The sequence below is a fragment of the Hyperoodon ampullatus genome (assembly GCF_949752795.1).
Source record: "Hyperoodon ampullatus genome assembly, chromosome: 14".
Lineage (NCBI taxonomy): Eukaryota > Metazoa > Chordata > Mammalia > Artiodactyla > Ziphiidae > Hyperoodon > Hyperoodon ampullatus.
This window is the reverse complement of record NC_136927.1, coordinates 76780387-76798478: the sequence shown is the minus strand read 5'-3', so window position 1 is coordinate 76798478 and position 18092 is coordinate 76780387. Positions and strand designations below refer to the sequence as shown.

General features: G+C 47.8%; 1 protein-coding gene across 1 annotated transcript in view; it reads left to right on the top strand.

The window, feature by feature from the left end:
• The window catches only part of KCNB1 (potassium voltage-gated channel subfamily B member 1), a gene marked incomplete at both ends in the record, with an annotated part of 101371 nt that extends 88145 nt beyond the window's left edge, over nt 1-13226 (top strand). The window contains one exon of the mRNA XM_079719333.1: nt 11217-13226. Coding sequence (XP_079575459.1) covers nt 11217-13226 — 2010 coding nt within the window. The remainder of the gene's footprint in view (nt 1-11216) is intronic.
• Between the last annotated feature and the right edge of the window lie 4866 nt (nt 13227-18092).

Sequence of the window (18092 nt, the reverse complement as noted above, 5' to 3'; positions counted from 1 at the left end):
GAGGAAACATCAGGGAAAAAGGGGATTCTGGCTAAATTGACCTGACAGGATTCTTGGCTGAATATCTGAGGGACTCCTCCAGAATGATTGTCTTTTCCAAAACGGGTCCTTACTCGGGCATGAAGAAGGGAGTCAGAAGAAGACTGCTGCTAATAATACCACTAATAATCATGACATGTTCTACATTTAGTGTGTGTGGCCTGGAGACCCTTTAACACCTGCCCCCATTACCTCTCTCACCTCACCTCCTCTTCCTCTCCCTTTCAGTAGCCCTACTTCACACTGGCACAACACGTTCCCACCTCAGGGCCTTTGCACTTGCTGTTCCCTCTGCCTGGAATGCTTTTCCCACTGATGGTCACATGGCAACTCCTCCTATCATTCAAGTCTCAGTTTCAGTGTCACCTCCACAGAGAAGTGCTCCCTGACCACCTCAGCTAAAGTAAACCCATCTCATGGTCATTCTCTTCCCCACTGACCTGCTTCATTTTTTCCTGGCAACTTTCACCACCTGAAATTATCCTGTTGACTTGCTACTCTTCACTGTGTATCCCTTCCCTCTACAAGATGGTCAGCTCTACACAAGCTCAGATTTTTGCCTGGTTTGTTCACTGCTGTATCCCTAGAGCCTAAAATGGTACCTGGCGTCACTGAATGAATGAATGAGGTCAATCTTAATAAAAACCTGACCATGTCGGTATTATTATTCCCTTTTTTTGTTGTTTTGCGGTACGCGGGCCTCTCACTGTTGTGGCCTCTCCCGTTGTGGAGCACAGGCTCCGGACGCACAGGCTCAGCGGCCATGGCTCACGGGCCTAGCCGCTCCGCTGCATGTGGGATCTTCCCGGACCGGGGCACGAACCCACGTCCCCTGCATCGGCAGGCGGACTCTCAACCACTGCGCCACCAGGGAAGCCCTATTATTCCCTTTTTACTGACAAGGAAACTGAGGTGAAGTTCCTTGTGTAAATTTACACAGCTGTGTAAGGGATACCCACCCTTTGGCCTCCCTCCAATGAAAAATAATAATAACTAATTGTAACAGCTGCCACCTTAGTACAGTCTTACATCGAGCTGAAGTCTTCCTCCCAGTTTTTAAAAAAATGAGCAGTTAACATTCACTGGGCCTCTACTGTGTGCCAGCCATCGTCTCAATGAATCCTCAGTGAAATAGGAACTGGTTATCCTCATCGCAGAGATGAGGAAATTGAGGCTCAGAGAGGTTAAGTAACATGCCCAAGGTCTCATGGCTGGAAAATTAAGAAGCTGGGATGAAAATGCAGGTCTAGTTCTTAACCAGTACATTCTAGTACCTCCGTCCCGCTGGACCTAGCCCATTCATTCATTTTTTTTTTATTCACGTATCCTGCCTTCTTCCTCTATGTGATGAGTGAATGAAGCCAGGGCTCACCGTGAAAGAGAGTGGATGAAAACCCATATTACAGAGTCTCCCTGATAATGATGACATGACGAGATCATCATTGTTTTTAACCTCACATTGTTACTGTTGAAGGACTCATACCAGGAGGAGAAGTATCAGTTTAGCTATTGTCTTGATGTTCTCCTGGGCTTGGATTATTCATACCATCTCCGAGCAGTTGTTTCTTTGCGAGGATCTTTGTAAGCCTTTCATCTTTGTGTGCAAGGACTAGTTCAGCTAAAACCAGAGGATAGAAGCTGCACTCCAACTCAACCGGATGAATTAGAATACCCTAGATTATGCTGCAGTGCGTACGAACACACAGTCTCATGACTGTATACGTCAAAGTTTATTTCTGACTCATGTGATTCCCACTGAGGATCCAGTAACAACCCCGCACAGCTCTCTTCCAAGTGGTGACTCAAGAATCCAGTAGCTCCATCCTCTGAGCATGAGACCTCCATTCCGGCAGCTACAGACCCTCAGTAGATATTGCATGAAAAAGATCAGAGATGTGAAGACACTTGGCCTAAGGATGCCCAGCCAGAATTAGAAAGTAGGCCTCAGGACTATCCACACATCCATTTTACCTCAATATGAATCTCTAGTGAGACTAAAATGCTATATGAAAAAGAACTATTGTTAAGTCACCCAAATGACTCTTTCTAAATGTATATTGGGCATTAACCAGCCAAACCGGCTATTGTCAGAATGACCACTCACAGGGCCATCATTCTGACATTAGCCAGAGTGGTACCCAATCCCAGCATCCAGACTAACACATTTAGTTACTTTCAGCCACCCAACCACCTCAGCCAAGCTCTCAGAGACTACCCTTCCCACTCCCCATCCTGTCAGACGCAAGGGGCAAGAGGACAGGTTTGTGGCTGAGCAGAGCCTGTGGACACTGCCCTTGCCTAACATCTCCTACGCTCCTTGTTTTTTGGGGTTTTTTTTTGTGGTACGCGGGCCTCTCACTGCTGTGGCCTCTCCCGTTGCAGAGCACAGGCTCCGGACGCGCAGGCTCAGCGGCCATGGCTCACGGACCCAGCCGCTCCGCAGCATGTGGGATCCTCCCGGACCGGGACACGAACCCGTGTCCCCTGCATCGGCAGGCTGACTCTCAACCACTGCGCCACCAGGGAAGCCCTATGCTCCTTGTTTTTTATTCAAAACACTGCTCTCTGCAGCAGGGATGGACTGATGCCATTCATCACTGTTAAGACTGACAGTCCCTTCCTCAGGTCCGCATGCCCTCAGCAAATATCAGGACTCGGCGATCACTCAGGCAGGAAGGACACTGCCCCACGTTTCTCGCCATCACCTCCTCCCTCTATAGGGATCAGAGTCAAGTTCCCACCCCCATCGGAGACATTGTCCTCAGATGGGCAGGAGGTTGTAACAGCACCAGCTTCTAGAATTCCTGCTTTGGCAAAGCTTATGAGAACTTAGTTGACCCGTTAGGAAAAGGGTACCCAACCCAGAGCTTTTTTGGAAGAGTCAGGTCACCTAGGGAAGATGGTTCAAGTGAGGGCATACATTAAAAACCATAACCCAGACCCCAGGATGCTGGGATAAGAAACGTCCTCAGTGTTTAAAAAAAAGGTGGGGTGGGTGCTTCAGAGTCTAGTAGACGTGGATTTAAACACTGCCTCTGCCACTTCCTTAATTGTCGCTTTGGATATAGTCTTTCTCAGCCTCAGTTTTCCCAATTATAAAATGGAGGGAGGGAACACAGCACACCCTGCAGATTGTTTGGGGGATGAAATAACATTCTTTATTTAGACACAACCCCTGCCCTCCAGTTGCTTACATTCTACAGAGGTGAGCATTATTGTAAAATTGCAACTTGGACAGCATTATGAGGAGAAGGGCATAGTACTACTAGAGCCTGCAGTTAGGAATTTGACCTGGTCAGGGATGGCTTCCCTGAGGAGGTGATGCCTGAGCTGAGCTAAGAAAATCGGATGAGTAGGAGTTAACCAAGCAGAGTGGAGGGAAAAGCATTCCAGGCAGAAGGAACGGCATGAGCAAAGTCCCTGTGGCAAGAAGGATCATGGAGACTATGAGGGACCAAAGGAAAGCTAATGCGCCTGAGATGAGAAAGCAAAGGGGAGCATGGAACAAGACGAGGGTGGAGAGTTAGGCAGGGTATAGACTAAGTGACTGGAACTGTGAGACCCCAAAATACAGTGGCTTAAACAAGATGAATGTTATGAGGTAGACCGGGAGCTGGCAAACTTCTTCAGTAAAGGGCCAGTCCAGGGCTGGGGTTAGCTTCCCTCTCAGATCCGAGATAGTCGCTCCAGCTCTGCACATCACATCTGCCTCCCCTCCAGCAAGAAAGAGGAAGAGGAGAGAGGGCAAGCATCATTTTTGCTCACATTCCATTGGCCAAGCTTAGTCACATGGCCACATCTAACTACAAGGGAAGCTGGAAAATGTAGTCTTCATTCTGGGTAACCCTTTGTCCCGCTAAAACTCTATTACAATGAACGAAGGGAAGAATAGATATTGGGGACATCTAGTGGCTTTGGGGACACCAGAAAGAGGTCAGTTTGCAGTGATCCAATGGGAGGTGAAGGTGACTTGGGACAGGGTTATGGCTTAGCAGGTGGAGAGAATGGAACAGATCCAGAGATGTCTGTGAGCCAGAATGGACAGCACTTGGTGACAGTTTGGATATGGAGGCAAAGGATGGGGTTGGATGTGGCAAGTGTGACCCTTAGGCTCCTGGCATGTGCAATTAGATGCAGGTCTTGTCTGGAAAGTTCTTCGTATATGGTAGCAGGTCAGGTAAGTGCTGCTGTCTTCAATATCATATCAGTGGGTCCGGGGGCAAACCCAACACCTACAGAGACCTGACAGATAATGAAAGGAGTGAAGGGGCCTGTGGACACTGGGGAGCCCGTGCCCTGTCTAAAGGGACAGCTACTCCTTAGCGCCAGCAAGTTGTTGCCATGGGGAATGCAGGTTGAACGTGTAGACACAGCATGTGACGTTCCAAGGGAAATCTGAAAATCTAGATTTTTATGGGAAATCTCCTAATTTGGAAACTTGGACAAATAAGTAAAAATAAATTTCTCAGCCCCAAGGCCTCTGGTTTATAACGCCTGGGACACCCCCAGCAATGTCACTGCACCCTATTTCCACCTTTGTGTCTCGGTTGCCTTCTCACAGTGAAGGCCTCTGTTGCCTGGCTCACCCCAAGGCCTTCATCCTCTATTGTCCCTGGATTCCTGTCCCTTTGTGCCCATGAGCACCCCCTGCAGGCTCCCGACTCCAATTTCTCACCAACCCCCCCACCAGAGGCCCCTACCTGTAGAAGAGGGAGCCAAACCCATCAGCCTGCTCCCAATCCCCTTAATCGGATCTGCGCCAGTGACCCTTCTGATTAAAACTCCCCATCTGTAATCCCCCCTTAAAGCTGGGGAAGCGGAAGCACCATAAAAGGAGCGAAAGGTTTGATGGTCCAGAAACTGCCACCTCCTACGTCCTTGAAAAAGTCTTGGGGAGACGCACAGACCTGAACTGGAGTCCCAGATCTACTCCTTGCAAGTTGTGTGGCCCTGGAAAAGTCACTTCATTCTCTGAGCCTCCATTTCATTCGTTTGCTTGATCATTCATTTATTAACTATCTAGGGTTCTCCTGCTCTGTGCCAGGCACTGTTTCAGGAGCTGGAGTTACAGCAACGCAAGACAAATCCAGCCTGGGCCCTCATGCAGCTGAGATTCTATGGCGGGACACAGAGGAGAAAATTCCAGCTTGGAAAGATCAGTGCCATGAAGGGCCAAACTCAAGGGCTGTGAGAGTCCAGAGGGTGGGTGTTCTCAACCCACAACTGGGAGTCAGAGAGGGCTCACTGGAGCAAGTGGCTTCTGAGCTGAGGCCAGAACAGGCTGTAGGAATCAGCCAGGAGAAGTAGGGGAGGAAGGGTACTCCAGGCAGAAGGAACAGCATGGACAAGGATCTGGAGGTGTGAGCAACCATGGCAGCATGGCTTGGGAATTGTAAGTGGTTTTGCCAGGATTCATAATGGAATATGCAGTGGGAAATGGAGGAAATGGTCTGGAGAGAGAAGAAAGGTGGACTTAATACAAAAGCCAAATCTCCTTTTTATGCCTCCTGCCTCTCTGACCTCATCTCCTCCCACTCCCCGCCTTGCTCACGCAGTCCCACCCACACTGAGCTTCTTTCTGTTGCTTGATATGCCAAGCTCATTTCCACCCCAGGGCCTTTGCACATGCTGTGCTTGTACCTGGAATGCTCAGATCTTTGAATGACATACTCCTCACCTTCAAGTCTCAGAACCAGCACATCTCCTGTGAAAGGCCTGTCCTGACCACCCAACCTCATGTGGACACCCCCAGTGCTTCTCTACTGATACTCCTGGTTTGTTTTTCTCAGTAACATGTAGCACATAATACTATCTGACATCATCTTGCTCCTTTATTAGTTTATGGGTTTTTTTGTCTGCCTTTCCCTACCAGTTCCTTAAGGCCAGGGAAATTGTCTTTCTTATCCATGCTGCATCCCCAGCAAAGAGCATAGCACTTAGTAAGTGCTCGGTAAATATATGCCAACTAAATGCAAAGGGATCGGAACTTCATGGGGAGCCATTTCAGGGTTTACAGCAGGGCTGTAGCTTGCTCAGATTTCTGCTTCTCTCCTGTGACCCATCAATGTGGTTGTGAGGATTAAAAGCAATGGGATACTCTTTATGGAGAGCAACTTTTTATATAACTTATATTGTGGCTAATTTTATATAGCATATAATTCACCATTTCCAGTAAACAATTCAATGATTTTTCAGTAAATTTGCCAAGTTGTACAACCATCATCCTAAATCAATTTTATAACATTTTCATCATCCCCATGAGATCCTTCATGCCCATTAACTGTTAATCCCTGTCCCCACCCTGGCAACAACTAACCTGCCTTCTGTCTCTATAGGTGTGTCTTATCTGGTCATTTCATATAAATGGAATCATACACTATGTGGTTTTTTGTGTCTGGCTTCTTCCACTCAGCATAATGTTTTCAAGATTCATCCATATCGTATCATGTATTAGTATTTCATTCCTTTTTATGGCTGAATAATATTCCATTGTATAGATAGACCACAGTTTGTATATCCATCAGTTGATGGACATTCAGGTTGATTTCACTTTCTGCCTCTTACAAATAATGCTGCTGGGAAGATGGATGTGTATGAAAACAGTTTGCAGGACCTGAACACTAGGTGCAGCTCTCTGCTGGCCAGAGCTTCTAGTGTTGCTGCACAGACTTGACCCCAATGGGCTGTGTGACCATACACTAGTCCCTTCCCTTCTCTGCTTGAGTCTCCCCATCCTTCCAGAAAGGAGCCTGGACCCTTTTCTGCACAGACGTTCTGTGCCTTGTCCATATTCCTGGAAGAGCAGGGAAGTGTTCAGAGCAAATGATAAACAGCCTGTTTATTGCTGGAGCCAAAGGTAGGCATCCTGTGATTAACCACCAGAGCCAACAATTTTTTTTAGAATGAGAAAGGCCTGGCTCCAGAACCCTTGATTCCCCCCTGGGTACCCCTACCTGCTAATCTCTTCTCTCAGAGGACCAAAGCCCCCTCCCATGCTTGGTGCAGACAAGTAGGCTGCAGGATTCAGAACCTCGTCGCAGGGAGGGAATTTGGGGACAGCCTCTGAGTCCTGGTCCTGTTTCCTGCTTCTGCTCCCTGGGTTCCTGGAGTCCTGCCCAAACCCGATTGGGCTCAGATCCAGGAAAGCAAGGCTGAAAATGAAGGGACCTGGCCAGGGGTTTGAGCTGGGGCTGGGAGGACTCATTGCTGGCCTGGCTGGTCCCCCATCCCTGCAGCCCATCCCAGAGACCAAATCAACACTGTTCATTTGGGTTCAAGACTGTTTAGAGGATGTCTGCTGCCTTAGCCAGGCACTGAGGTCCACAGACCTAGTCCTGGACCTCCAGAAGCAACCAGTCCAGAGGCTGGAGGTAAGGGTGACAATAAATTATCCAAATAATAATTTAATAACATAAAAAATATATTACGTGGCTGTTATGTGGTAGGTGCTCAATTACTTTCATCTCCATTTTAGAGATAAAGAAATGGAGTCTCAGAGAGAGGAAGTGACTTGTCCAAGGCCACTCAGCCAGGTGGGAATAATAACACTACTGCTCAGAGCCAAGTCCAACCGGCTTATAAATAAATATAATGCTGTGAAATAATAAAAGCAATAAAGGTTGATCTAAGGGCCTTATGAATTCATTGAATTCTCTTTGCCACCTTGCAGAGTGACCCACCCCCGTCTTACAGATGAGGAGACTGAGGCACAGAGGGTTTAACTCATGTTCAGGAGCTCCCCAGTCAGGAAGTGTAACCCTGACCCTAAGGGCTTCAGCGGGTCTGGAAGAGAAAGCAGTCTTGTGGGCAGGGCTAGGAAGGGTGGGTCACACTGCATTAGCACAAGTGCTATTTGATGAGCGCATGTGCCAGGGCAGGAGGCCTGGCACCCTCTGACCCTCCCAACCCAACCCTGAGCAGCGGACACCCCCCTCCAGGATGCAGTGAGGCCTCTGCCTGCATTTTCTTCTTTCCTAAGCATCCTCAGGCTGAGAGGACGGGAGGGGAGTGCACTTTCTGGGGTACAAGGAGGGGGTGCCCGCCTTAGAATAACAGCGCTAAGGACTGTACGATAGGTGGGTGCATAATTCATGCATCTGTCAGCAGACATCAGTTATGTGGGCCTTCCCTGGAGTTGTCTGGGGGTTAGAAACTGGAGCTGGCTTCCCCTGCCAGCCTCTGGAGGAAATGAGATCTCCCAGCTCTTAAAGGAACAGACTCCCCAGGAATCTGCTCCGTTCTCCTGCAGCTGCCCTCAGGGCCAGGAGTCAGAAACCGTAGCAGCTCCACTGCAGGGGCTCAGCCCGAGGTCCCAGCTGGCTGCTCTGTAAGGTCAGACCCACTCTGTGCCTAGCTCTGTGCTGACAGCTCTTTTCCCTCATTCTACAGCTCCTGAGGGGCTGACTACTGGTATATCCCAGAACTTCTCAACGTTGGTACTATTAACATTTGGGGCCCGATCATTTTCCTTGGTGGGGACTGCCCTGTGCATTGTATTTAACAGCATCCCTGGCTCCACCCACCAGCTGCCAGTATCACCCCTCCTCCAAATCGTGACAACCAAAAATTTCTGCAGGATTTGCCAAATGTCCCCAAGGGAACGGGGAGGGGTCAAAATCATCCCCAGTTAAGAACTACTGGAGGATCCCCATTTTACAAATAAGGAAACTGAGGCAAGGAAAGTTGCAATGCCCAAGGCCACCGGACCCATAAATGGCCGTGAACTTGAGCCACAGCCAAGAAACACCATGAAAACCTGTTGCCTTAGGCGCTGTGGGTGCAGAGGTGAATCTCAGAATCCATCCCTGTCCCCCCAAAGCTTACAGATTCTGGGCAGTGATGGACACATTCACACATACACACACACACACACACACACTCCTGTAATAGGCTGTAGTGTGTGTGCTAAGAACCCCAAGGCTGGCAAAATGACGAGGGAGCCCAGAGAATGGAGTGGCTGGCCCCTCCAGGGATGACCTCTGCAGGAAAGGGCCATGTGGGCTGGGTTTTAAAAGATGGATTGGAATTCACTGGACAGAGAGGAAGAGGCACAGACCTGCAGAACTGACCAACAATAGTGTGTGATTAGGGGAGCGTGAAGTTTGGGAACCTGTGGCAGGAGAGGCCAAAGAGAGGGGTCAGAGTCAAACTCAGAGAGACTCGGCAACCATGTGTCCTGATTGGGGATTTATTGCAGGGGACAGAACCCTCTCACGCTCACCCAAGCAGCAGCGGCATTTACTTTCAGGATACGGCAGGCAATTTCAGAACAAGGGCGAGAAGCAAAGACTAGCTGGCCCCTCCGAGGCTGGGTGTTCTGGGCTGACAGGGTGTGGGCTGAGCTATTTCCCCTGTGATGACAGCTAACATTTATTAGACATTCACTAGGTGCTGCTGGAACCTGTCCTGAGTGCTTTGCATGTGTTAACACATTTAATCTTCACAGCAGCTCTCTGAGATAGATATTGTCATTATCATCCCATTTTGCAGATGAAGAAACTGAGGCTTAGAGAAGTTAAATGCCTGACTAAAGGTAAGGAAGTGGAAGCACTGAGACTTGAATCCAAAACAGCCTGACAGCAGAGCCCAAGCTTTTAACTGTGGCCCTCTACACCCTTTTCAAATCTCCTGTGTCCTCTCTGCTCCTTCTCTCTGCCTCTGCCCTTTAATCTCTGGCTTCTCTAAAAGGTTCAGCTTTCTCTGATTTTTTTATGGTTTTTCTGATCCCCTACAACGTGGGTGAAAAGTTGCTTGAGGCTTGGGCTTATCATGAAGCTGGTTCAGGCCTGGACTGTACTTGACCATTTAATTCAGAGGCTCACCACCCCCATAACCCACTCACCCCCTGGATCCCGGAACTCAAATCTTCCATGGTGGACTGGTTCAGCCCAGCCTGGGTTTTCTGTCCCTCTCTGGGCCACTCAGAGGCAGCCAGGATCAAATGATACAAGCATGGAGACCCCACCCCCACCCACTGCCCTTTAGCAGGGGCAGCAGAAAGGGAGGCACAAGCCTATGAGAAGAGGACAGCTTTTGGGGGGTGGTGAGGAGGGCTGATAGATAAGTTCAGGAGTTTAGATTTTTTCCTGAAGAGTCCTGGAAATTTATTAAGCAGGAGAGTGATGTGACTGGATTTGTATTTTTGACAAAAAGACCCTAGAGCAATTTATTACATCTGCTTGCATTTCTGCGTAAGCTGTAGACTAGCCTAGGCTCCATTAAATTCAACAAACATCCAGTGAGCCCAAACATCTGGACCAAACCCTCTTCTTGATCCAGGGGACTCAAAGGTAGTTAAGCTGTGATCCTTAGCCTCAAAAATTCATAGTCACACTCAGGAGTTAATAACATGAGACCAGGGTGTCTAGGCCTCCCTGAAAATCATCTGCAAAACCTTGAGCGTTTAGCAAAAAGGTCTGTAGCTTTCATCTCATTTCTAACACATTCTTAAGAGCTCACGTATTGGTGTCAGACAGACCCAGGTTAAAATACTGGCTCTGCAACTTATTAGCTTTGGAGGCCTAGGTTTCCTCATCTTTTCATTGGAAGTACAACTTAATGGGGTTGTTGTAAGAATGAAATAAGGAATTGCATGGAAAGTGACAAGCATCGTGCCTCGAATACAATGAATGCTTGATAAAGGGTAACTATTGATATTATCATTAGTATAATGTCGGGAAAGCAGTACCCCACCCCATAATAGTTTTGAACCACTGGTCTAGATCACGAGACGGCCAATTATGGCTTGCAGGTCAAATTCAGCCCACTTCCTGTTTTTGTAAATAAAGTTTTATTGAAACAGCTATGCTCATTCGTTTATGTATTATCTAAGGCTGTTTTCATGCTATTAACTGCAGAATTAAGTGGTTGCAACAAAGAATTCATGGGCTTCAAAGTCTAAAAGATTTACTATCTGGCCCTTTATAGAAAATATTGACTGACCCCTGGGCTTGATGATTAGCTTTAAATCATTTCAATTCTCTGGGCCTCAGTTTCCACGTCTGTATGATAAATGGATTTGAATAAATAATCTTTTTAGCTCAAACATCCAGTCATTAGGTAATTAGTGAGCTATGAAAATGCTCTTGAATGTTGAGGAATGTCCTGCAGACCCAGAGTATTAGGGTGACCATCCCATTGGTGGTTGATAACTAAATTCCACTCTCTTCTCCTCACAGATCCTTGCCATAATTTCCATCATGTTCATCGTCCTCTCCACCATTGCCCTGTCTCTCAACACGCTGCCCGAGCTGCAGAGCCTTGATGAGTTCGGCCAGACCACAGACAACCCCCAGCTGGCCCACGTGGAGGCCGTGTGCATTGCATGGTTCACCATGGAGTACCTGCTGCGGTTCCTCTCCTCCCCCAAAAAGTGGAAGTTCTTCAAGGGCCCGCTCAACGCCATTGACTTGTTGGCCATCCTGCCATATTATGTCACCATCTTCCTCACTGAATCCAACAAGAGCGTGCTGCAGTTCCAGAATGTCCGCCGCGTGGTCCAGATCTTCCGCATCATGCGTATTCTCCGCATTCTTAAGCTCGCACGTCACTCCACTGGCCTCCAGTCCTTGGGCTTCACTCTGCGGAGGAGCTACAATGAGCTGGGCTTGCTCATCCTCTTCCTTGCCATGGGCATCATGATCTTCTCCAGCCTTGTCTTCTTTGCCGAGAAGGATGAGGATGACACCAAGTTCAAAAGCATCCCAGCCTCTTTCTGGTGGGCCACCATCACCATGACGACCGTTGGGTATGGAGACATCTACCCCAAGACTCTCCTGGGGAAAATTGTGGGGGGTCTTTGCTGCATTGCAGGGGTCCTGGTGATTGCTCTTCCCATCCCCATCATTGTCAATAACTTCTCTGAGTTCTACAAGGAACAAAAGAGGCAGGAGAAAGCAATCAAGCGGAGAGAGGCTCTGGAGAGAGCCAAGAGAAATGGCAGCATCGTATCCATGAACATGAAGGATGCATTCCCCCGGAGCATCGAGATGATGGACATTGTGGTTGAGAAAAGTGGAGAGAACATGGGTCAGAAAGACAAAGTGCAAGATAATCACTTGTCTCCCAACAAATGGAAATGGACAAAGAGGACACTGTCCGAAACCAGCTCCAGTAAGTCCTTTGAAACCAAGGAGCAGGGATCCCCTGAGAAGGCCAGATCATCTTCTAGTCCTCAGCACCTGAACGTCCAGCAGTTGGAAGACATGTACAATAAGATGGCCAAGACACAATCTCAGCCCATCCTCAATACTAAGGAGCCAGCAACACAGAGCAAACCAAAGGAAGAGCTTGAAATGGAGAGTATCCCCAGCCCCGTAGCCCCTCCGCCCACTCGTACAGAAGGGGTCATTGACATGCGAAGCATGTCGAGCATTGATAGCTTCATTAGCTGTGCCACAGACTTCCCTGAAGCCACCAGATTCTCCCACAGCCCTTTGGCATCACTCCCCAGCAAAACTGGAGGTGGCCTGGCCCCAGAGGTTGGCTGGCAGGGAGCTCTGGGTGCCACTGGTGGTAGGTTTGTGGAGGCCAACCCCACCCCTGATGCCAGCCATCCCTCTGCTTTCTTCATTGAGAGCCCCAAGAGTTCCATGAAGACCACCAACCCCTTGAAGCTTCGAGCACTTAAAGTCAACTTCATGGAGGGGGATCCCAGACCGTTAGTCCCCGTTCTGGGGATGTACCATGACCCCCTTAGGAACCGGGGGGGTGCCGCGGCAGCTGTTGCTGGGCTGGAGTGTGCCACACTCTTGGACAGGCCTGTGCTGAGTCCAGAGTCCTCCATCTACACCACAGCAAGTGCTAAGACACCCCCCCGGTCGCCAGAGAAACACACAGCAATAGCGTTCAACTTTGAAGCAGGTGTCCACCAGTACATTGATGCGGACACAGATGATGAGGGGCAAGCGCTCTACAGTGTGGACTCCAGCCCCCCCAAGAGCCTCCATGGGAACACTAGTCCCAACTTCAGTGTCAGGACAAGATCAGAGAAGAACCACTTTGAAAGCTCCCCCTTACCCACCTCCCCTAAGTTCTTAAGGCAGAACTGTATTTACTCTACAGAAGCATTGACTGGAAAAACTCCCAGTGGTCAGGAAAAGTGCAAGCTTGAGAACCACATCTCCCCCGACGTCCGCGTGTTGCCTGGAGGAGGAGCCCATGGAAGCACACGGGATCAGAGCATCTGAACCACCTCCACACGGAGGAGAGACTTGTGGCAGGGTCCAAAGAGGAGTGCTGTTCAGCTTACCTGCCGTGGAGCTTTTCTGCATGACCTCTGAAACAGAAAGGCTCTGCAAAGCCCCCAGAAAGAAGAGAGACCAGAGAAAGCTCCCGTAAAACCTTGAGAGCCATTAACGGGTGCATCAGAGTGAAGTTGGCCAATCCACAGGGTATGGCGCCTCCTTGTAACAGCTCCACGGCCCTCTTTGGAAGATGACAAGAGCAGAACTCACAGCCACCACTACCACGTTCTAGACATAACCAAGGCCACCTACTCCCCATTCTTCTCCCGTGGCTTTCCATCACAGCCTCTGAGGGCAAGATCTCCATCCCTCCTGGCTTCAGCTGGAGAAGGATGCAGGAACAAGTGGCTGGTGTTAAAAGAGTGGGTTGACCAATTTGGTTTTGGGTGTTGCCTTGCCACCTCTAGGAACTTCTGTCCATCACCTGCTGGATGGATCCCACTGTTAGAAGGCTACAGGGAATGCTTGTGTCATGGGGAAAACTGCACCATAAGCCACGATCCCAGCGCAAAACCCTTCCTCAAATGTCTTCATTGACTTCAGTATTCCGTAGTACCTGAGATTTTATTTTGAGATATCATCAGGGTGAGTTGCACCACTTGTACTCAATTCTAATTGCCCCCTGGCAATCTGGGAAGGGTTCAGAAGGTGGGCACTCTGCCAACAGTATGAACTCTGAGCATTGCTTTAGGGTTATAGAAGGAAAATGCTTTCTGTACATCGCTAGTGTAGACTCAAAAGGTATGCAAGTGTCAAATATGCAGAAGAATAGCTTATTCAAAGAGACTGTATGTTACCGAAGAACAGAATAAAATCTGATTTTTTTTTTACCTGAAAAAAACGAAAGGAAAAAAAAAAACCCAATTGAAATGCCCAGTTCAGACTTTTGAATACTTCCTGCTGGGGCAGGGAAAGCATTTACTATAATAGAAATTCTTTTTTGTTTCCTGTGATATTCAAGTTTGAAAAAAAAAAAGTTAAAATAAAAAGCACTTTATGTTTTTCAAAAATAGGTTCTACCAGGGACAGTGTCAACATCTTGCACTTTAAAACAAGCATGATTTCCCGTGGGCCACTTGTTGGGACTGCAGTTGGGTTTTTGCTCCAGGCATGTGTCTGGCCACGGTGAGTGATACTGTGCTGGTATTGCTGTCTGCTGTGTCAAAGTCTGTGGGCTCCTTCCCTGCCCCCCTGAAGCTTCCCCTTAACCCTCTTGCATCAGGAAGGGTACTTGGCCCCTGCATGGGGCCTCTTATAAAGTCATGTGTACAGGAAACAGGAACATCTCAGAAGAATGAAGTAGACGGTTGGGCATTGGGTGTTTTACTCTGTTCTCTTTCTTGTCAACCAGGTGTTGGTGTGTTTTCAGTGTCACTGTCTGTACTAACAGCTCAGCTCTCCTTTCTGCAGCCATCAATGCAGCCAGTACCGACAAAAGCAATAAGTATTTGTGTGCATTGTGAGCGGTTCTGGTCTATCTCTTGGTGTTGGTCTTCCTGTCTTAGTTTGATGACCTGGCGTTGACCTGCCTGATTTTAGTCCAACAGCATGTTGGTGTTGGCCATTCCTCAGGGCAGTAACACTGAGTGGAGCCACTGGTTAGCAGGATGCCAAGCTGTTGGCCCCTGTGTCAGTAAAGATGACACACTGTGGATCTGCTTGTCTTTAGGACAATGAACCGATGTTGTTCTCCTAATACAATTTTGAAGGATGGTGTCCCAAGTACGATAGTGTACATCTGCCGATCCTTGATACAGTGCCAGGCATGTGTCTTCCTGATGGAACAAAACGTGGTTTCCCTGTCCTTCATAGAATCTGTTGTTGGTCTGCCTGTTAGTACAATGGCACAATCCACCTGTCAGTGCACAGACATCATGGCGTCATTCTGCCTGCGCTCCGCACAGTGGCATGAGGTTGGGCAACCTGTCACAGGTATGATGACATGGGATCATTCCACTGCCCTTAAAAACGCGTGTTCTCTGCTGCGTATGCACCCGGTTCATACTGCTTCTCGGCACCTCCAAGGATTGTAGCTCCCTCCAAGAGGGTGCAGTCCTGTTTTTTGCTGCATTAACAAAGTATCTTGACTCTGGAAGTATCTTTGGAGTACTCTCGCGGCAAATGCAAAGGGATTTAAGGGGCAGGGAGTATGAGGTCAGCCTGTGCTGGTGGCACACCAGAGAGAGGAAGCTCCCAAGATGCTTTACTGAGCACACAGTACAAGCTGGGGGCCTGTGGAGGAAAGGCCGCAGAACAGTCCTCCCTCACGTCTCACATTTCTTTGTTTCCATCACCATTTACATTCGCCATCAGCACAAATGTGAAAATTCAGGGAAAACAAACAAATGCTTTTTGATAAAAGTAAATAGTTGTGATTTCCGATTCAGATTTTTTAGAGCTGATGCTATCTGTAAAAATTAATAATAATAATATAGTCTATTTTACATATCAGGAAAGTGAACATGTTTCAATATAGCCATAGAGAGAGAGAAGGAACTTCACCCCTTCCTCACATCGAGGCATTTCATTTGCTGGTTGAAGCAGACAAGAAGTGTACAGATTAGAAATGATTTCTTTCTTTTGTTTTCAACTAATAACCAATTGGTGCAACTCTCCTTGTCTCTAACCAAAGGCCCTTTCTGCCTTGTGTGCTCGTGCAGGACCTTCCTTCCTCGTGTATTTCGTCTGAACTTAAAGTAGCATTTTATTGAGTCACTTTTGAAGGATGAATTCAGAAGTATCATTAAGAACCTACCTTTTCAGGCTTAATAGCCAGAGTCCTATAGAGTTCTTATAGAAACAGAATAACTGAAACTCAGCATATACTATGCTTAGAAAGTATTGCGTTTTGTTTTGGGTTTTCCCTTTACTTGTGGATGTATTGTAGGAATATAGCTTTTACCCTGTGCCGATTCAAAATAGAGTATTGTAAGTTCTCCCAGGCCCCCACCTGCCAAAAAGAAACATACCCAGATTTTTAATATGTGTACACCCTACCTGTACCTGTGTATGCGCACTGGGATATCTACCTGAGTCTCCAGTGAGAAGCTAAGCTTGATAGACGGGTGTTGATGGAGGAGAGGAAAGCAATGGTTTGGAGGCAAATACTGCTTTAACTTGATGGTCCATGTACCACCCATTCCTAAACCAACGAAAGTGGGAAAAAAACGAGTCCTCCCAAAGAAATGAATCTAGGGGCTGGAGGTGAATGGATGCCTGGTCCCTTTGGCAAATTCAGTAAAACTCAGCAAGAACCCCACCAAACTTACACCATTATCAAAAAGGGCTAGGGACCAGGTAGCTCTGTGTCCTGATCACACAGGGGACTGTCCACGACCAGCAGAGAGAGGTGGGAAAGCTCTGGAGGAGTCCGTTTATTCACCTTTTTATCTTGGGGTAAAGAAGAGCAATAGGACTTCGGTGCAGTAGATTTCTCAGTGCCTTCTTTAGGAATTTTACCTTAAGCACACTTAATGGGGAAAGACAAAAGAGGAAGAACATTCATTCCCATGAAGCCCCTTTCTCTAAAAGCACTGGGGATCAAGAAGGAAGACAATGACGATGGGGAAACGGCAAAATCCTGAGGAGGCCATTTCCTTTCAACCCACCTGGCTTGCCCCTTTGAATTGCTGGTGATACAAACTTTTTCAGACTGATTCCTGACCTCTCCTCCGCCGTGTCTTGGTAACTGTAAGCCTCACCCCTGCCCTTTCTCTGAATAAGATCCACGTTTCTAAGGAGAAAAAACAGAACCGTATTCCCTTCTGTAAAACTGTAATGTATTGTTGATGTTTGTAACTGTTGTATATTTCTGTCTTGCTCCAAGTTATGGCTGGAGTGTATAGTCCATGGGCAGGGGGAAATTTAAAATTCACCATGGACCAGGGTCACTAATGCCAGGTGTCTCTCTCTCTCTCTCTCCTTTCCTCATTTCTCTGCCAACTAGTCTCAAGTAACATGACCCCGGGCTTCAGCCTCCAGTCAAGTAACTTTGAATCCAATGTGGTGAGAAGCCTCTAGCATGTGATCCTTTGAGAAAGGACTTTTTCTACTGCTGCGAAGTTGGCAGGCGTTAAAAGGGGGCTTCCCCTGACTCCCCCAGCAGGACAGTGGAGAACCTGCAGCCCTGAGCTAAAATTTCCTCACCTCCCACTGCTTATATGACAGCATCCAGATGCTTTCACTCAACCCCGGGCGACTCAAACCAGCCCTGGCTACACCCAGAAATAAGAGTTACCTCTGCATTTTCTGTTGGCATTTTTCTGGCTCTAGAAGTATCTGATGCGTGACTACATCATAGGATGTCCACGCATCTCAGAGTAGTCTATTTTTCTGTTCAGATAAAAAATATATATGTGTATTTTTAGCAAATTTATAATTGGGCCATTGAGTCTAATTTCTTCTTTTGTAATACAGAATAACATCTTAGGGGTTTTATTGTTGGTCATAATCGCAGCTGATATCTTCTGGTCTCCTTCACTTCCTCCTGTTGCTCCTTGGATCGTTTTTTTTTCTTCTTCTTTTTGTTTCTGATTTCCTGGAGGTGGGGAAGGACTTTGGGGTCTGACTTCCTCATGCAGGCATTTCCTGACACAAGGCCTAGAATCTGTTGACCTGTTACTTTCCTCATTCTGTCTGTTCTATTTATTGTTCTTAAAAACCCAGAACACAGATGCAGGAGGGAAACCAGGGGAAGCAGGGCTACAGATGGCCCTCAAAATCAGGATGGGATGTGGGATGGTTTAGCTCATCCTCCACACCGTTCCGGGGATCTAAAGGGACTGAGTTTGTTCATTTCCAGAGATCTTG